Below are 16,539 nucleotides of genomic sequence, written 5' to 3' on the forward strand. Positions count from 1 at the left end.
GAGAACAAAACCAAACACACTAACAAAATAAGTAGAATAGATATGTACAAGTAAAATAAATAGAGTAATAAATATGTACCAACATATATCCATATATACAGGTGCTGTGGGGAAGGGAAGGAGGTAAGATGGGGGGGGATGGAGAGGGGGACAAGGGGGACGAGGTTCACAGTCTAGAAGGTCTGGAATGCTAGAATACCATCATGGCTCAGTGGAAAGAGCCCGGGCTTTGGAGTCAGAGGTCATGAGTTCAAATCCCGGCTCCGCCAATTGTCAGCTGTGTGACTTTGGGCAAGTCACTTCACTTCTCCGGGCCTCAGTTCTCTCACCTGGAAAATGGGGATTAAGACTGTGAGCCCCGTGGAACCACCTGATCACCTTGTAACTTCCCCAGCGCTTAAAACAGTGCTTTGCACACAGTAAGCGCTTAATAAATTAGTAGTAGTACTAGTAGTAGTACTAGTAGTAGTAGTAGTATTACTGTCCCTGAATATATATACTGGTTAGCTCATGTAAGCGCATTACTGTCACTGAATACATATACTGATTAGTTGAGTTCCACTCAGGAAAACGGCAACTGCATCAGCGTCCTCTCTGACAGAGAAGCGGCGTGGCTCAGTGGAAAGAGCCCGGGCTTTGGAGTCAGAGGTCCTGGATTCAAATCCCGGCTCCGCCACTTGTCAGCTGTGCGACTTCGGGCAGGTCACTTCACTTCTCTGGGCCTCAGTTCCCTCATCTGTCAAATGGGGGTGAAGACTATTAGCCCCACGTGGGACGCCCTGATCACCCTGTAACTTCCCCAGCGCTTAGAACGGTGCTTTGCACATAGTAAGCGCTTAATAAATGCCATCATTATTATTATCCTCAGTTCTTTGTCTTTGGCTACCATTCATGCATTCATTCGTGTTTATTGAGCGCTTACTGTGTGCAGAGCACTGTACTAAGCGCTTGGGAAGGACAAGTTGGCAACATATACCAGTATACAAGTACCAGCCACTGACATTTTGTTGCAACAAAATGAATAAAAGGCCGGCCTAGCCTGCCTCATTACTTGGGATATTTCCCAACACTTGTATCCACCTCGGCGCTTAGTCCAGTGCCTGGCACATAGTAAGCGCTTCACAAATACCATCATTATTATTACTATTGTAAATTGAACCTGATAAATAACCGCCCACCTTGCCTCCTTCCCTTCCCCACAGAACCTGTATATATGTATATATATTTGTATGTATTTATTACTCTATTTTACTTGTACAAATAAATTTTACTTGTACAAATACTTGTACATATTTATTCTATTTATTTTATTCTGTTAATATGTTTTGTTTTGTTCTCTGTCTCCCCCTTCTAGACTGTGAGCCCACTGTCGGGTAGCGACCCTCTCTATATGTTGCCAACTTGTACTTCCCAAGCGCTTAGTACAGTGCTCTGCACCTGTATATATGTATATATGTTTGCACGTATTTATTACTCTATTTATTTTACTTGTACATACTTATTCTATTTCTTTTATTCTGTTAATATGTTTTGTTTTGTTCTCTGTCTCCCCCTTCTAGACTGTGAGCCCGCCGTCAGGTAGGGACCACCTCTATATGTTGCCAACTTGTACTTCCCCAGCGCTTAGTACAGTGCTCTGCACACAGTAAGCGCTCAATAAATACGACTGAATGAATGAATAAATGGCAGGACTAAGGGCCGGCTCGTGAGAAGAGCAGATTGCAGACTGTGCAATCTTAGACTGTGAGCCCACTGTTGGGTAGGGACTGTCTCTATAGGTTGCCAACTTGTACTTCCCAAGCGCTTAGTACAGTGCTCTGCACACAGTAAGTGCTCAATAAATATGATTGATTGATTGATTGATTGATTGCAAACTCTTCAGCTAGACTATAAGCCCCTCCAGGCCTACCAACTCCATTGTACTCTCCCAAGTATAATAATAATAATAATAATAATGGCATTTATTAAGCGCTTACTATGTGCAAAGCACTGTTCCCATACAGTGCTCTGCACCCAGTCGACTCCAAGCTCCTTGAGACGGGGATCGTTTCTACTAACTCTAAGAGAGTCTCCAAGGCGCTCAGTACAGTGGTCTGCACAGAGTTCAGCACGCAACAAATATTACCAACGGAAGAGCGGAGGAGCATCGGATTGTAAAATCCGACGTGGAAGTTTTCTCTGAACCGTAAGTGCTCAATAAATACGATTGATTGATTGAACAGCAGGTGTATTCACTCCAGAACTGGTGCGCTATATTTTCGGTTTGTGTGTGCTCTTTTGAGAAGCAGCGTGGCTCAGTGAAAAGAGCACAGGCTTTGGAGTCAGAGGTCACGGGTTCAAATCCTGGCTCCGACACTTGTCAGCTGTGTGACTCTGGGCAAGTCACTTCACTTCTCTGGGCCTCAGTTACCTCATCTGGAAAATGGGGATTAAGGCTGTGAGCCCCCCGCGGGACAACCTGATCACCTTGTAACCTCCCCAGCGCTTAGAACAGTGCTTTGCACATAGTAAGCGCTTAATAAATGCAATCATTATTATTATTACTTCCCGGCGCTTAGTACGGTTCTCTGCATCCGGCGGCGCTTAATAAAGACTGTTACTGCTAATATCTTGTAGACTGTGACCCCCTTCTAGACTGTGAGCCCGCTGTTGGGTAGGGACCGTCTCTATATGTTGCCAACTTGGACTTCCCAAGCGCTTAGTACAGTGCTCTGCACACAGTAAGCGCTCAATAAATACGATTGACTGATTGATTGATTGTATCTACCTCAGCGCTTACAACAGTACTTGGCACAAACTAAGTGCTCCTCCCCAACCCCTCCGCTCAACTTCCTTCCCCTCCCCTCAGTACCTGCATATATATTTGTACAAATTTATTACTCTATTTATTTTACTTGTACATATTGACTATTTATTTTGTTAATGATGCACATATGCACATAATGATGCACATGTCTCCCCCTTTTAGACTGTGAGCCCAATGTTGGGTAGGGACTGTCTCCATATGTTGCCAATTTGTACTTCCCAAGTGCTTAGTACAGTGCTCTGCACATAGTAAGCGCTCAATAAATACGATTGATGATGATATAGCTTTAACTCGACTTCTTCTGACGATTGACACCTGTCTACGTGTTTTGTCTCGTTGTCTGTCTCCCCCTTCTAGACTGCGAGCCTGTTGTTGGGTGTGGACCGTCTCTATAAGTTGCTGACTTGTACTTCCCAAGCGCTTAGTACAGTGCTCTGCACACAGTAAGTGCTCAATAAATACGACTGATTGATTGATTGCCTCTACCTCAGCGCTTACAACAGTACTTGGCACAAACTAAGTGCTCCTCCCCAACCCCTCTGCTCAACTTCATTCCCCTCCCCTCAGTACCTGCATACATATTTGTACAAATTTATTACTCTATTTATTTTACTTGTACATACTTACTATTTATTTTGTTAATGATGCACATCTGGCTTTAATTCGATTTGTTCTGACGATTTTGACACCTGTCCACGTGTTTTGTCTCGTTGTCTGTCTCCCCCTTCTAGACTGTGAGCCTGTTGTTGGGTGTGGACCGTCTCTATAAGTTGCCGACTTGTCCTTCCCAAGCGCTTAGTACAGTGCTCTGCACACAGTAAGCGCTCAATAAATACGACTGATTGATTGTATCTACCTCAGCGCTTACAACAGTGCTTGGCACATAGTAAGTGCTCCTCCCCAACCCCCCCCCCCGCCCAACTTCCTTCCCCTCCCCTCAGTACCTGCATATATATTTATACAAATTTATTACTCTATTTATTTGACTTGTACATACTTACTATTTATTTTGTTAATGATGCACATATAGCTTTAATTCGATTTCTTCTGATGATTTTGACACCTGTCTACGTGTTTTGTCTTGTTGTCTGTCTCCCCCTTCTAGACTGCGAGCCTGTTGTTGGGTGTGGACCGTCTCTATAAGTTGCCGACTTGTCCTTCCCAAGCGCTTAGTACAGTGCTCTGCACACAGTAAGCGCCCAATAAATACGACTGAATGAATGAATGCTTAACAAGTACTATTATTGTTATGATTATTACGCAGAAGTGCATCTGATCTCAATGCAGTCTTTCTCCGAACAAGGGCCTTGCCTTAAGGATAGTTCAAGCTGCTGGGCATTTATTTATACATATATATCTGTAATTTATTTATTTTTTTATATTAATGCCTGTCTCCCTCCCGCCCACTCAAGACTGTGAGCTCAGGGTGGGCAGGAATGCGTCTGTTGTTATATTGTGCTCTCCCAAGCGCTTTGCATCATCATCATCATTAATCGTATTTATTGAGCGCTTACTATGTGCAGAGCACTATACCAAGCGCTTGGGAAGTACAAATTGTACAGTGCTTTGCACACAATAAGCGCTCAATAAATACAACTGACTGAATGAACGCCCAGATATTTTTTTACTGTCCCCATGAATTAATGAAAAAGCAAGAAGTTCCACCCAATTTCATAAGCTCTTTAGACTGTGAGCCCACCGTTGGGTAGGGACTGTCTCTATATGTTGCCAACTTGTACTTCCCAAGCGCTTAGTACAGTGCTCTGCACACAAGTGCTCAATAAATACAATTGATTGATTGATTTCACTTAACATGCCTGACATTTCCGGGCAAATCACTGAATCTTGGAAAAATCCGGCAGCAGCTAAAGTGGGGAACACTGTCTTCCCGTTCACACGTGAAATTCAAATTAATCGCTTACGTTCATTGAGCAGAAAATGTTGGATCAAAATTTCCATGTAAGAACCAAAGGAACCAGAGCCTACATTCACCGCCGAATCCGGGCGAAAAACCGTTTAAAGGCTAAGTGGTAAAAGTGGATGTTTATTGCAAACAAGTTGACATCTTTCCTCGTGGTGTCTTTTCAACCCAACGCCAGTCACAGATCTGCACAGGATGTAATTTTCAATCCGGGAAAAATGAAGAATATCAAATTTCCAACTGGGGCTCTTTCAGGAGATTATACGGCGGAGAAATCTCCAGGCTAAGGGAACTAAAATTAACTCTCCTTTACAACACCCGGATTCCTTCCGTGACTTTCTCTCCGGCAACTAACGCTTGCGATAAACCCGCCCCGGTTTGGGAATTACCGTGCCGATCCTCCGCAAGGGTTCAAGCACGACGGCCGGGATCGAAAGCGACGGAAGTTCGGCATTTTCAGCCCTAAACCCGAGAAGGAATGACGGGATTTGGGGCCCAGTTTGGGAAGCTGGTTTAACAAAGGCAGCATTTTGAGTTATTTAAAACTGGAGGCCTAAAGCAGCACGGCTTGGTGGAAAGAGCGCGGTCTTGGGAGTCAGAGGTCGTGGGTTCTAATCCCGGCTCCGCCGCTCGTCTGCTGAGTGACTTTGGGCGAGTCACTTCACTTCTCTGAGCCCACTGTTGGGTAGGGACCGTCTCTATATGTTGCCAACTTGTCCTTCCCAAGCGCTTAGTACAGCGCTCTGCACACAATAAGCGCTCAATAAATACGACTGATTGATTGATTGAGTCTCTGGGCCTCAGTTCCCCCATCTGGAAAAGGGGGATTAACACTGTGAGCCCCACGTGGGACAACCCGATGAGCTCGTATCTCCCCCGGCGCTTAGAACAGTGCTCGGCACATACTAAACGCTAAACAAATACCATAATTATTATTATTAATCTAGGCATTCCTTACAGTTACAGTGGGGCTTAGAAGGTACTCAGCCATGATAATAATGACAATTAGTTATTATTATCATTATTATTATTATTATCATTATTATTATCATCATTAGGAGGCCTTCCCAGACTAAGCCCCCTCCTTCCTCTCCCCCTCCTCCCCCCTCCATCCCCCACCCTTACCTCCTTCCCCTCCCCACAGCACCTGTATATATGTATATATATTTGTATGTATTTATTACTCTATTTATTTTATCTGTACATATTTATTCATTTATTTTGTTAATATGTTTTGTTCTGTTGTCTGTCTCCCCCTTCTAAATAATAATAATAATATTGGCATTTGTTAAGCCCTTACTATGTGCCAAGCACTGTTCTAAGCGCTGGGGGGGATACAAGGTGATCAGGTTGTCCCACGGCGGGGCTCACAGTCTTCATCCCCGTTTTCCAGATGAGGTCACTGAGGCTCAGAGAAGTGAAGTGACTTGCCCAAGGTCACACAGCAGACACGTGGAGGAGTCGGAATTAGAACCCATGACCTCTGACTCCCAAGCCCGCGCTCTTTCCACTAAGCCATGCTGCTTCTAGACTGTGAGCCCACTGTTGGGTAGGGACCGTCTCTATATGTTGCCAACTTGGACTTCCCAAGTGCTTAGTACAGTGCTCTGCACACAGTAAGCGCTCAATAAATACGATTGAATGAATGAATGAATATTATTATTATAGCAGCATTTGTTAAGTAGGTGACACGTACTGTACTTAGCGCTGGGGTGGATACACACAAATCAGGTTGGACACAATCCCCACACTACATGGGGCTCACAGTCTTAATCCCCATTTTACAGATGAAGTAACTGAGGCACCGAGAAGTTAACTGACTTGCCCAAAGTCACACAGCTGATAAGTGGTGGAGCCGGGATTAGAACCCAGGTTCCAGTCTGGGTTCTGTCCATTAGACCACACTGCTCTCTGTCTCTTCCAGGAGGGTCAGGGCTCTGATTATTATTATTATTATTATTATTATTATCATTATCACTAGTATTATTATTATTACTACTATAAATCTCTCCTCAGACCTGCCCCCGAGAATGGGTCAGAGAAGCAGCTCAGCATAGTGGACAGAGCCCAGGCCTGGGAGTAAGAAGGTCACAGGTTCTAATCCCGGCTCTGCTACTTGTCTGTTGTGTGATCTCAGGCAAGTCATTTCACTTCTCTGGGCCTCAGTTCTCTCATCTGCAAAATGGGGATTGAGACTGTGAACCCCATGCGGGACAGGGACTGTGTCCAACTCGATTTGCTTGTATAATAATGATGGTTTTTGTTTAAGCGCTTACTATGTGCAAAGTTCTGTTCTAAGCACTGGGGAGGTCACAAGGTGATCAGGTTGTCCCACGGGGGGCTCACAGTCTTAATCCCCATTTTGCAGATGAGGGAACTGAGGCCCAGAGAAGTGAAGTGACTTTTTTTTTTATGGCATTTATTAAGCGCTTACTATGTGCAAAGCACTGTTCTAAGCGCTGGGGAGGTTCCAAGGTGATCAGGTTGTCCCACGGGGGGCTCACAGTCTTAATCCCCATTTCGCAGATGAGGGAACTGAGGCCCAGAGAAGTGAAGTGACTTGCCCAAAGTCACACAGCTGACAAGTGGCGGAGCCGGGACTTGAACCCATGACCTCTGACTCCAAAGCCTGGGCTCTTTCCACTGTGCCACGCTGCTTCTCTATCCACCCCCAGCGTTTAGTATAGTGTGGGTCAGTGGAAAGAGCCCGGGCTTTTCTAGACTGTGAGCCCGCCGTTGGGTAGGGACTGTCTCTATATGTTGCCAACTTGTACTTCCCAAGCGCTTAGTACAGTGCTCTGCACACAGTTAGCGCTCAATAAATACGATTGAATGAATGAATGGAGTCAGAGTTCATGGGTTCAAATCACAGCTCTGCCACTTGTCAGCTGTGTGACTTTGGTAAAGTCACTTAACTTCTCTGTGCCTCAGTTACCTCAGCTGTAGAATGGGGATGAAGACTGCGATCCCCCCATGGGACAACCTGATCACCCTGTAACCTCCCCAGCGCTTACAACACTGCTTTGCACATAGTAAGCGCTTAATAAATGCCATCATTATTATTATTATTATTATTATTATTATCATTATTATTAAATAGCGTCATTATTATTACTGATGACTTGGTCTTCCCCACGCGGCCTTGCTGTGTTTCCCCGACTATCTTGTATCCACCCCAGCGCTTAGTACGGTGCCTGGCACATAGTAAGCGCTTAACAGACGCCACAATTATTATTTACCGAGAGATTTCCTGCTACCCACTCTCAGCGTAACTCCCCACTCTCCCCCCTCTCAGCGTCGTTATAAATTGGGTTCAGGAAATAGTCCACACTGCTACTGAGGCATAAAAGCACTTTACCAAAACCTAACGGAACCTTAGGGGATTCAGAAAAACGCAACGGCAAGAAGAAAGCATTTAACAGACAGCGCTAAAGCCGTTCCACAAAATACAAGAGCCCAAGGGGGGGAAAAAAAAGGTCATGAAATGAAAGTCGCGTTACCGATTCCATTTTTCCGCTCTCGAGAGTGGGTTTAGAGGAAAGGAGAGAAACCTCGGAGTCGGAAGACCTGGATTCAAGCCCCGTCTCTCCCCCTGTCCTGGGTGTCGCTTAGGACCCAGTCCACCACCACGCTGAGCCTCAGGGATTCCCCATCTATAAAATGGGAATCCTAATCCTCCTCGACCTCTCAGCTGCCTTCAACACTGCGGATCACCCCCTTCTCCTCGACATATGTATATGTATAGATTTATTACTCTATTTATTTATTATTTTACTTGTACATATCTATTCTATTTATTTTATTTTGTTAGTATGTTTGGTTTTGTTCTCTGTCTCCCCCTATTAGACTGTGAGCCCACTGTTGGGTAGGGACTGTCTCTATATGTTGCCAACTTGGACTTCTCAAGCGCTTAGTACAGTGCTCTGCACACAGTAAGTGCTCAATAAATACGATTGATGATGATGACACCCTATCCAACCTCGGCTTCACAGACTCCGTCCTCTCCTGGTTCTCCTCTTATCTCTCCGGCCGTTCATTCTCAGTCTCCTTTGGGGGCTCCTCCTCTCCCGCCCATGCCCTTACTGTAGGGGTTCCTCAAGGGTCAGTGCTTGGTCCCCTTCTGTTCTCGATCTACACTCACTCCCTTGGTGACCTCATTCGCTCCCACGGCTCCAACTATCATCTCTGCGCTGATGAAACCCAAATCTCCATCTGTGCCCCTGCTCTCTCCCCCTCCCTCCAGGCTCGCATCTCCTCCTGCCTTCAGGACATCTCCATCTGGATGTCTGTCCGCCATCTCAAACTCAACACGTCCAAGACTGAACTCCTTATCTTCCCTACCAAACCCTGCCCTCTCCCGGACTTTCCCATCTCTGTAGACGGCACTACCATCCTTCTCGTCTCACAAGCCCGCAACCTTGGTGTCATCCTCGACTCCGCTCTCTCGCTCACCCCTCACATCCAAGCCGTGACCAAAACCTGCCGGTCTCAGCTCCGCAACATTGCCAAGATCCGCCCTTTCCTCTCCATCCAAACTGCTACCCTGCTGGTTCAATCTCTCATCCTATCCCGTCTGGATTACTGTATCAGCCTTCTCTCTGATCTCCCATCCTCGTGTCTCTCCCCACTTCAATCCATACTTCATACTGCTGCCCGGATCGTCTTTGTCCAGAAACGCTCTGGGCATGTTACTCCCCTCCTCAAAAATCTCCAATGACTACCGATCAATCTGCGCATCAGGCAGAAACTCCTCACCCTGGGCTTCCAGGCTGTCCATCCATCCCCTCGCCCCCTCCTACCTCCCCTCCCTTCTCTCCTTCTCCAGCCCAGCCCGCACCCTCCGCTCCTCTGCTGCTAACCTCCTCACCGTTAGGCCTCGTTCTCGCCCGTCCCGCCGTCGACCCCCGGCCCACGTCCTCCCCCGGGCCTAGGAATGCCCCCAATCCCTCCGCCCATCCACCAAGCTCGCTCTCTTCCTCCCTTCAAAGCCCTACTGAGAGCTCACCTCCTCCAGGAGGCCTTCCCACACTCAGCCCCCTTTTTCCTCTCCATCCCCCCCACCCTTCCTCCTTCCCCTCCCCACAGCACTTGTATATATTTAATATTACTCCATTTATTTTACTTGCACAGATTTACTATTCTATTTATTTTGTTAACGATGTGCATATAGCTATAATTCTGTTTGTTCTGACGATTTTGACACCTGTCTAAACATTTTGTCTCCCCCTTCTAGACTGTGAATCCGCTGTTGGGTAGGAACCGTCTCTATATGCTGCCGACTTGGGACTTCCCAAGCGCTTAGTACGGTGCTCTGCACACAGTAAGCGCTCAATAAATCTGACTGAAGGACAACAGAACAGAATTAAGAGACACAATCCCCGTCAGCGATGAGCACCGGGGTCACAGCCCCTTCCTTTTCCGCCTGCTCGACTGGAGCTCTGTGGAATTTGGGTGGCCAAGATCATCGCCCTTGGACTGGCCCCAGGTCGCAATGAAGCTTCAAAGTAACAACGGGCTCTGGGCCAGAAGATCGATCGATCAATCGATCAATCGTATTTATTGAGCGCTTCCTGTGTGCAGAGCACTGTACTAAGCGCTTGGGAAGTCCAAGTTGGCAACATATAGGGACGGTCCCTACCCAACAGCGGGCTCACAGTCTAGAAAGGGGAGACGGGGGGGGAGAAGATGCCCAGGTGACCCCCACCAACTCTTAAAAAATAAAAATAAGCAGTTCTGATGGCAAGGCGCCTTTTTTATTAAGGTCATAAAGCTTCTGATGAAGCAGCAGCAGCCTCTTATATAAGAGTAATGCACATAATTACTAATTAGCAACCAGAACTATTTATTTATCTAACTTTTTTTTTTTCCGAGGAGGGTATCTGTGAGCCCACTGTTGGGTAGGGACCGTCTCCTATATTCATTCATTCATTCAATCGTATTTATTGAGCGCTTACTGTGTGCAGAGCACTGTACTAAGCGCTTGGGAAGTACAAGTTGGAAGCATATAGAGACGGTCCCTACCCAACAACGAGCTCACGGTCTAGAGGGGGAGACGGACGTTAATACAAATAGGTAAAACAATAAATTACAAATGGATACATAGGTGCTGTGGGGAGTCATTCATTCAGTCGCATTTACTGAGCACCCACTGTGTGCAGGGTACTGTACTAAGCGCTTGGGAAGTACAAGAGAGAGACGGTCCCTTTTCATCCCCGCTTTCCAGACGAGGGAACTGAGGCAGAGAGAAGTGAAGTGACTTGTCCCTCTATATGTTGGCAACTTGTACTTCCCAAGTGCTTAGTACACTGCTCTGCACACAGTAAGCGCTCAATAAATACGACTGATTGATTGATTATGTGTTTACTGCGTAAGCGCTGGGATAGATGAGAGATAATCAGCTTGGACACAAGCTGGGAATCTTCCCTAAGCTCTCCCTCTGGCCTGCAAGTTATCCAAGCGCTTAGTACAGTGCTCCAAGCGCTTAGTACAGTGCTCCATAGTAAGCGCTCAATAAATACGATTGATTGATTGATTGATAGATCCCTCTAACAATAGTAATGGTATTTAAGCGCTTTCTCTGTGCCAGGCGCTGTACTAAGTGCCGGGGTGGATACGAGCAAATCGGGCCGGACACGGTCCCTGTCCCACGGTGGGCTCACTGTCTCAAACCCCATTTTCTAGATGAGGTGACTGAGGCCCAGAGAGGTGAAGTGACTTGCCCAAAGTCACCCAGCAGACGGGTGGCGGAGCTGGGATTTGAACCCAGGGCCTTCTGAATCCCAGGCCCGGCTCTAACCACTAGTCCACACTGCTATTCTGGACTCCAAGTTCCAGCTCTGGACTGTAAGGTCCTATAAATATCATAATCTTTTAGACTGTGAGCCCACTGTTGGGTAGGGACCGTCTCTATATGTTGCCAATTTGTACTTCCCAAGCGCTTAGTACAGTGCTCTGCACATAGTAAGCGCTCAATAAATACGATTGATGATGACGATAATTGATGATGACAGCATCATCAATTCTAGACTGTGAGCCCGCTGTTGGGTAGGGACCGTCTCTATATGTTGCCAACTTGGACTTCCCAAGCGCTTAGTACAGCGCTCTGCACACGGTAAGCGCTCAATAAATACAACTGAATGAATGAATTTGTTAAGCACTTACTATGTGCGAAGCTCTGTTCTAAGCGCTGGGGGGGTCACAAGGTGATCAGGTTGTCCCACGGGGGGCTCACGGTCTTCATCCCCATTTTACAGATGAGGGAACTGAGGCACAGAGAAGTGAAGTGACTTGCCCAAAGTCACCCAGCTGACAATTGGCAGAGCTGGGATTTGAACCCATGACCTCTGACTCCAAAGCCTGGGCTCTTTTCCACTGAGCCACGCTGCTTCTCTAGCTTACTTCACTTCTCTGGGCCTCAGTTTCCTCATCTGTAAAACGGGGACGAAGACTGTGAGTCCCATGTGGGACTTAGATTGTGAAATATCTCCTCGATATCGACGAGAAGCAGCGTGGCTCAGTGGAAAGAGCCCGGGCTTGGGAGTCAGAGGTCACGGGTTCGAATCCTGACTCTGCTGCTTACCGGCTGAGTGACTTTGGGCAAAGTCACTTAACTTCTCTGGGCCTCAGTTCCTTCATCCGTAAAATGGGGATTAAGACTGTGAGCCCCCCGTGGGACAACCTCATCCCCTTGTATCCCCCCCAGCGCTTAGAACAGTGCTTTGCACATAGTAAGCGCTTAACAAATACCATCATTATTATTACATCCACCCCAGCACTTAGTGTCTGGCACATAGTAAGCACTTAAATACCACAATTACTATTATTATTATCATCCGGAGTCAGGGGTCGTGGGTTCTAATCCCGGCTCTGCCTCTTGTCTGCTGTGTGGCTTTGGGCAAGTCACTTCACTTCTCCGTGCCTCGGCTACCTCATCTGTAAAAATGGGGGTTAAGACTGTGAACCAAACGTGGGACAACCTGATTACCTTGTATCTACCCCAGCGCTTAGTACAGTGCTTGGCACATAGTAAGCACTTAACAAATACCATAATTATTAGTAGTAGTAGTATTATTATGAAGTCAGCCAAAACAACATCCCCTGGAGGGAAAACCAGGCATGGCTCAGTGAAAGAGCCCGGGCTTTGGAGTCAGAGGTCATGGGTTCGAATTCCGACTTCACCAATTGGCAGCTGTGTGACTTTGGGCAGGTCACTTAACTTCTCTGAGCCTCAGATCCCTCACCTGTAAAATGGGGATTAAGACTGTGAGCCCCACATGGGACAACCTTATCACCATGTATCCCCCCCAGTGCTTAGAACAGTGTTTATCACATAGTAAGTGCTTAACAAATGCCCTCATTATTATTATTATTATTTTACTATTATTATTATTATTATTATTATTATTATTATCATCATTATTCACGGGCGGGTTAGCCGGGGCTCCTTTCCTAAGCATTTTGTTTTGGAGCGGACCTTGGACCTCAACTCCCAGTCCAGAGGTCGTCACAGTGATAATCACGGTCGCTTGATAAGCACTCACTCCCAGCTGCCCTGGGCGCCGGGGTAAATACAAGATCATAAAAGAAGCAGCATGGTTCAGTGGAAAGAGCCCGGGCTTGGGAGTCGGAGGTCATGGGTTCAAATCCCGGCTCTGCCAATTGTCAGCTGTGTGACTTTGGGCAAGCCACTTCACTTCTCTGCACCTCAGTTCCCTCATCTGTCAAATGGGGATGAAGACTGTGAGCCCCCCGTGGGACAACCTGGTCACCTTGTTACCTCCCCAGCGCTTAGAACAGTGCTTTGCACATAGTAACCACTTAATAAATGTCATTAGTAGTAGTTAGTAGTAGTAAGCGCTTAACAAATAGCCATCATTATTATTATCACAGTGGTTCCAGGGCCCTGCCCTAAGCGCTTAACAAGTACCATCACCACTATTATTATTCTCTCAAAGTAAATACCACTGATTGATTGATTAATTGATCTACTCACTTAAGTCACTTCATTTCTCTGGGCCTCAGTTCCCTCATCTGTCAAATGGGGATGAAGACTGTGGGCCCCCCCGTGGGACGACCTGGTGACCTTGTTACCTCCCCAGCGCTTAGAGCAGTGTTTGGCACATAATAAGCGCTTAACAAATAACCATCATTATTATTATCACAGTGGGTTCAGGGCCCTGCCCTAAGTGCTTAACAAGTACCATCACCATTTTTGTTTTTCTCTCAAAGTAAATACCACTGATTAATTGATCTACTCACTTCAGTCACTTCACTTCTCTGGGCCTCAGTTCCCTCATCTGTCAAATGGGGATGAAGACTGTGGGCCCCCCATGGGACAACGTGGTCACCTTGTAACCTCCCCAGCGCTTATAACAGTGCTTGGCACATAATAAGCGCTTAACAAATAACCACCATCATTATTATCACAATGGATTCAGGGCCCTCCCCTAAGCGCTTAACAAGTACCATCACCATTATTATTATTCTCTCAGAGTAAATACCCCTGATTGATTAATTGATCTACTCAAGTCACTTCACTTCTCTGGGCCTCAGTTCCCTCATCTGTAAAATGGGGAGGAAGACTGTGGGCCCCCCGTGGGACAACGTGGTCACCTTGTAACCTCCCCAGCGCTTAGAACAGTGTTTGGCACATAATAAGCGCTTAACAAATAACCATCATCATTATTATCACAGTGGGTTCAGGGCCCTGCCCTAAGCGCTTAACAAGTACCATCATCATCATCACCATCAATCGTATTTATTGAGCGCTTACTGCGTGCAGAGCACTGTACTAAGCGCTCGGGAAGTCCAAGTTGGCAACAGATAGAGACAGTCCCTACCCAACAGCGGGCTCACAGACTAGAAAGGGGGAGACAGAGAACAAACCCAAAATTACTAACAAAATAAAATAGAATAGATATGTACAAGTAAAATAGAGTAATAAATATGTACAAACATATATACATATATACAGGTGCTGTGGGGAGGGGCACCTGTATATATGTATAGATGGAGCAGTGTTTGGCACATAATAAGTGCTTAACAAATAACCATCATCATTATTATCACAGTGGGCTCCGGGCCCTGCCCTAAGCGCTTAACAAATACCATCACCATTATTACTATTCTCTCAGAGTAAATACCCCTGATTGATTGATTGACTAATTGATCTACTCACTTAAGTCACTTAAGTTCTCTGGGCCTCAGTTCCCTCATCTGTCAAATGGGGATGAAGACCGTGGGACGACCTGGTCACCTTGTAACCTCCCCAGCGCTTAGAACAGTGCTTTGCACATAGTAACCGCTTAATAAATGTAAGTAGTAGTAGTAAGCACTTAACAAATAACCATCATTATTATTATTACCGTGGGCTCGGGGCACTGCCCTAAGCGCTTAACAAATACCATCACCACTATCATTATTCTCTCAAAGTAAATTCCACTGAATGATTGATTAATTGATCTACTCACTTAAGTCACTTCACTTCTCTGGGCCTCAGTTCCCTCACCTGTCAAATGGGGATGAAGACTGTGGGCCCCAAGCACTTATCAAATAACCATCGTCATTATTACCACAGTGGGTTCAGGGCCCTGCCCTAAGCGCTTAACAAGTACCATCACCATTATTATTATTCTCTCAGAGTAAATACCCCTGATTGATTAATTGATCTACTCACTCAAGTCACTTAAGTTCTCTGGGCCTCAGTTCCCTCATCTGTCAAATGGGGATGAAGACCGTGGGACGACCTGGTCACCTTGTAACCTCCCCAGCGCTTGGAACAGTGCTTTGCACATAGTAACTTCTTAATAAATGTCATTAGTAGTAGTAGTAAGCGCTTAACAAATAACCATCATTATTATTATTACCGTGGGCTCAGGGCACTGCCTTAAGCGCTTAACAAGTACCATCACCATTAGTATTATTCTCTCAAAGTAAATTTCACTGACTGGTTGATTAATTGATCTACTCACTTAAGTCACTTCACTGGGCCTCAGTTCCCTCATCTGTCAAATGGGGATGAAGACTGTGGGCCCCCCGTGGGACAACGTGGTCACCTTGTAACCTCCCCAGCGCTTAGAGCAGTGCTTTGCACATAGTAACCGCTTAATAAATGTCATTAGTAGTAGTAGTAGTAGTAAGCGCTTAAAAGTAAGTTTCACTGATTGATTGATTAATTGATCTCCTCACTTAAGTCACTTCACTGGGCCTCAGTTCCCTCATCTGTCAAATGGGGATGAAGACTGTGGGCCCCCCGTGGGACAACGTGGTCACCTTGTAACCTCCCCAGCGCTTAGAACAGTGCTTTGCACATAGTAACCGCTTAATAAATGTCATTAGTAGTAGTAGTAAGCGCTTAAAAGTAAGTTTCACTGATTGATTGATTAATTGACCTACTCACTTAAGTCACTTCACTTCTCTGGGCCTCAGTTCCCTCATCTGTCAAATGGGGATGAAGGCTGCGGGCCCCCCCGTGGGACGAGCTGTATATATGTATGTACATACTTATTACTCTATTTATTTAGTTTACTTGTACCTATCTATTCTATTTATTTTATTTTGATTAATATGTTTGGTTTTGTTGTCTGTCTCCCCCTTCTAGCCTGTGAGCCCACTGTTGGGTAGGGACCGCCTCTAGATGTTGCCAACTTGGACTTCCCAAGCGCTTAGTACAGTGCTCTGCACACAGTAGGCGCTCAATAAATACGATTGATTGATTATTGATTGATTGATTGATTGACCTTCCCGGGAGCCTGGAGCTGCTCCGCTTCCAGAACTGCTTCCTGCCGCCGTCGGTGTCCATCGCCCTTCGTCC

The 16,539-nt window shown here is 46.1% G+C and overlaps 1 protein-coding gene across 3 annotated transcripts in view; it reads right to left on the reverse strand.

Moving 5' to 3' along the window:
• The window catches only part of TBC1D22A (TBC1 domain family member 22A), a 255,224-nt gene extending 238,685 nt beyond the window's left edge, over window positions 1-16,539 (reverse strand). For all 3 annotated transcript variants that reach the window (XM_038756460.1, XM_038756459.1, XM_038756461.1), the window contains exon 1: window positions 16,466-16,539. In XM_038756460.1, coding sequence (XP_038612388.1) covers window positions 16,466-16,527 — 62 coding nt within the window. In that variant the 5' untranslated portion in view covers window positions 16,528-16,539. The remainder of the gene's footprint in view (window positions 1-16,465) is intronic.

This window comes from Tachyglossus aculeatus, chromosome 14, assembly GCF_015852505.1.
Source record: "Tachyglossus aculeatus isolate mTacAcu1 chromosome 14, mTacAcu1.pri, whole genome shotgun sequence".
NCBI lineage: Eukaryota > Metazoa > Chordata > Mammalia > Monotremata > Tachyglossidae > Tachyglossus > Tachyglossus aculeatus.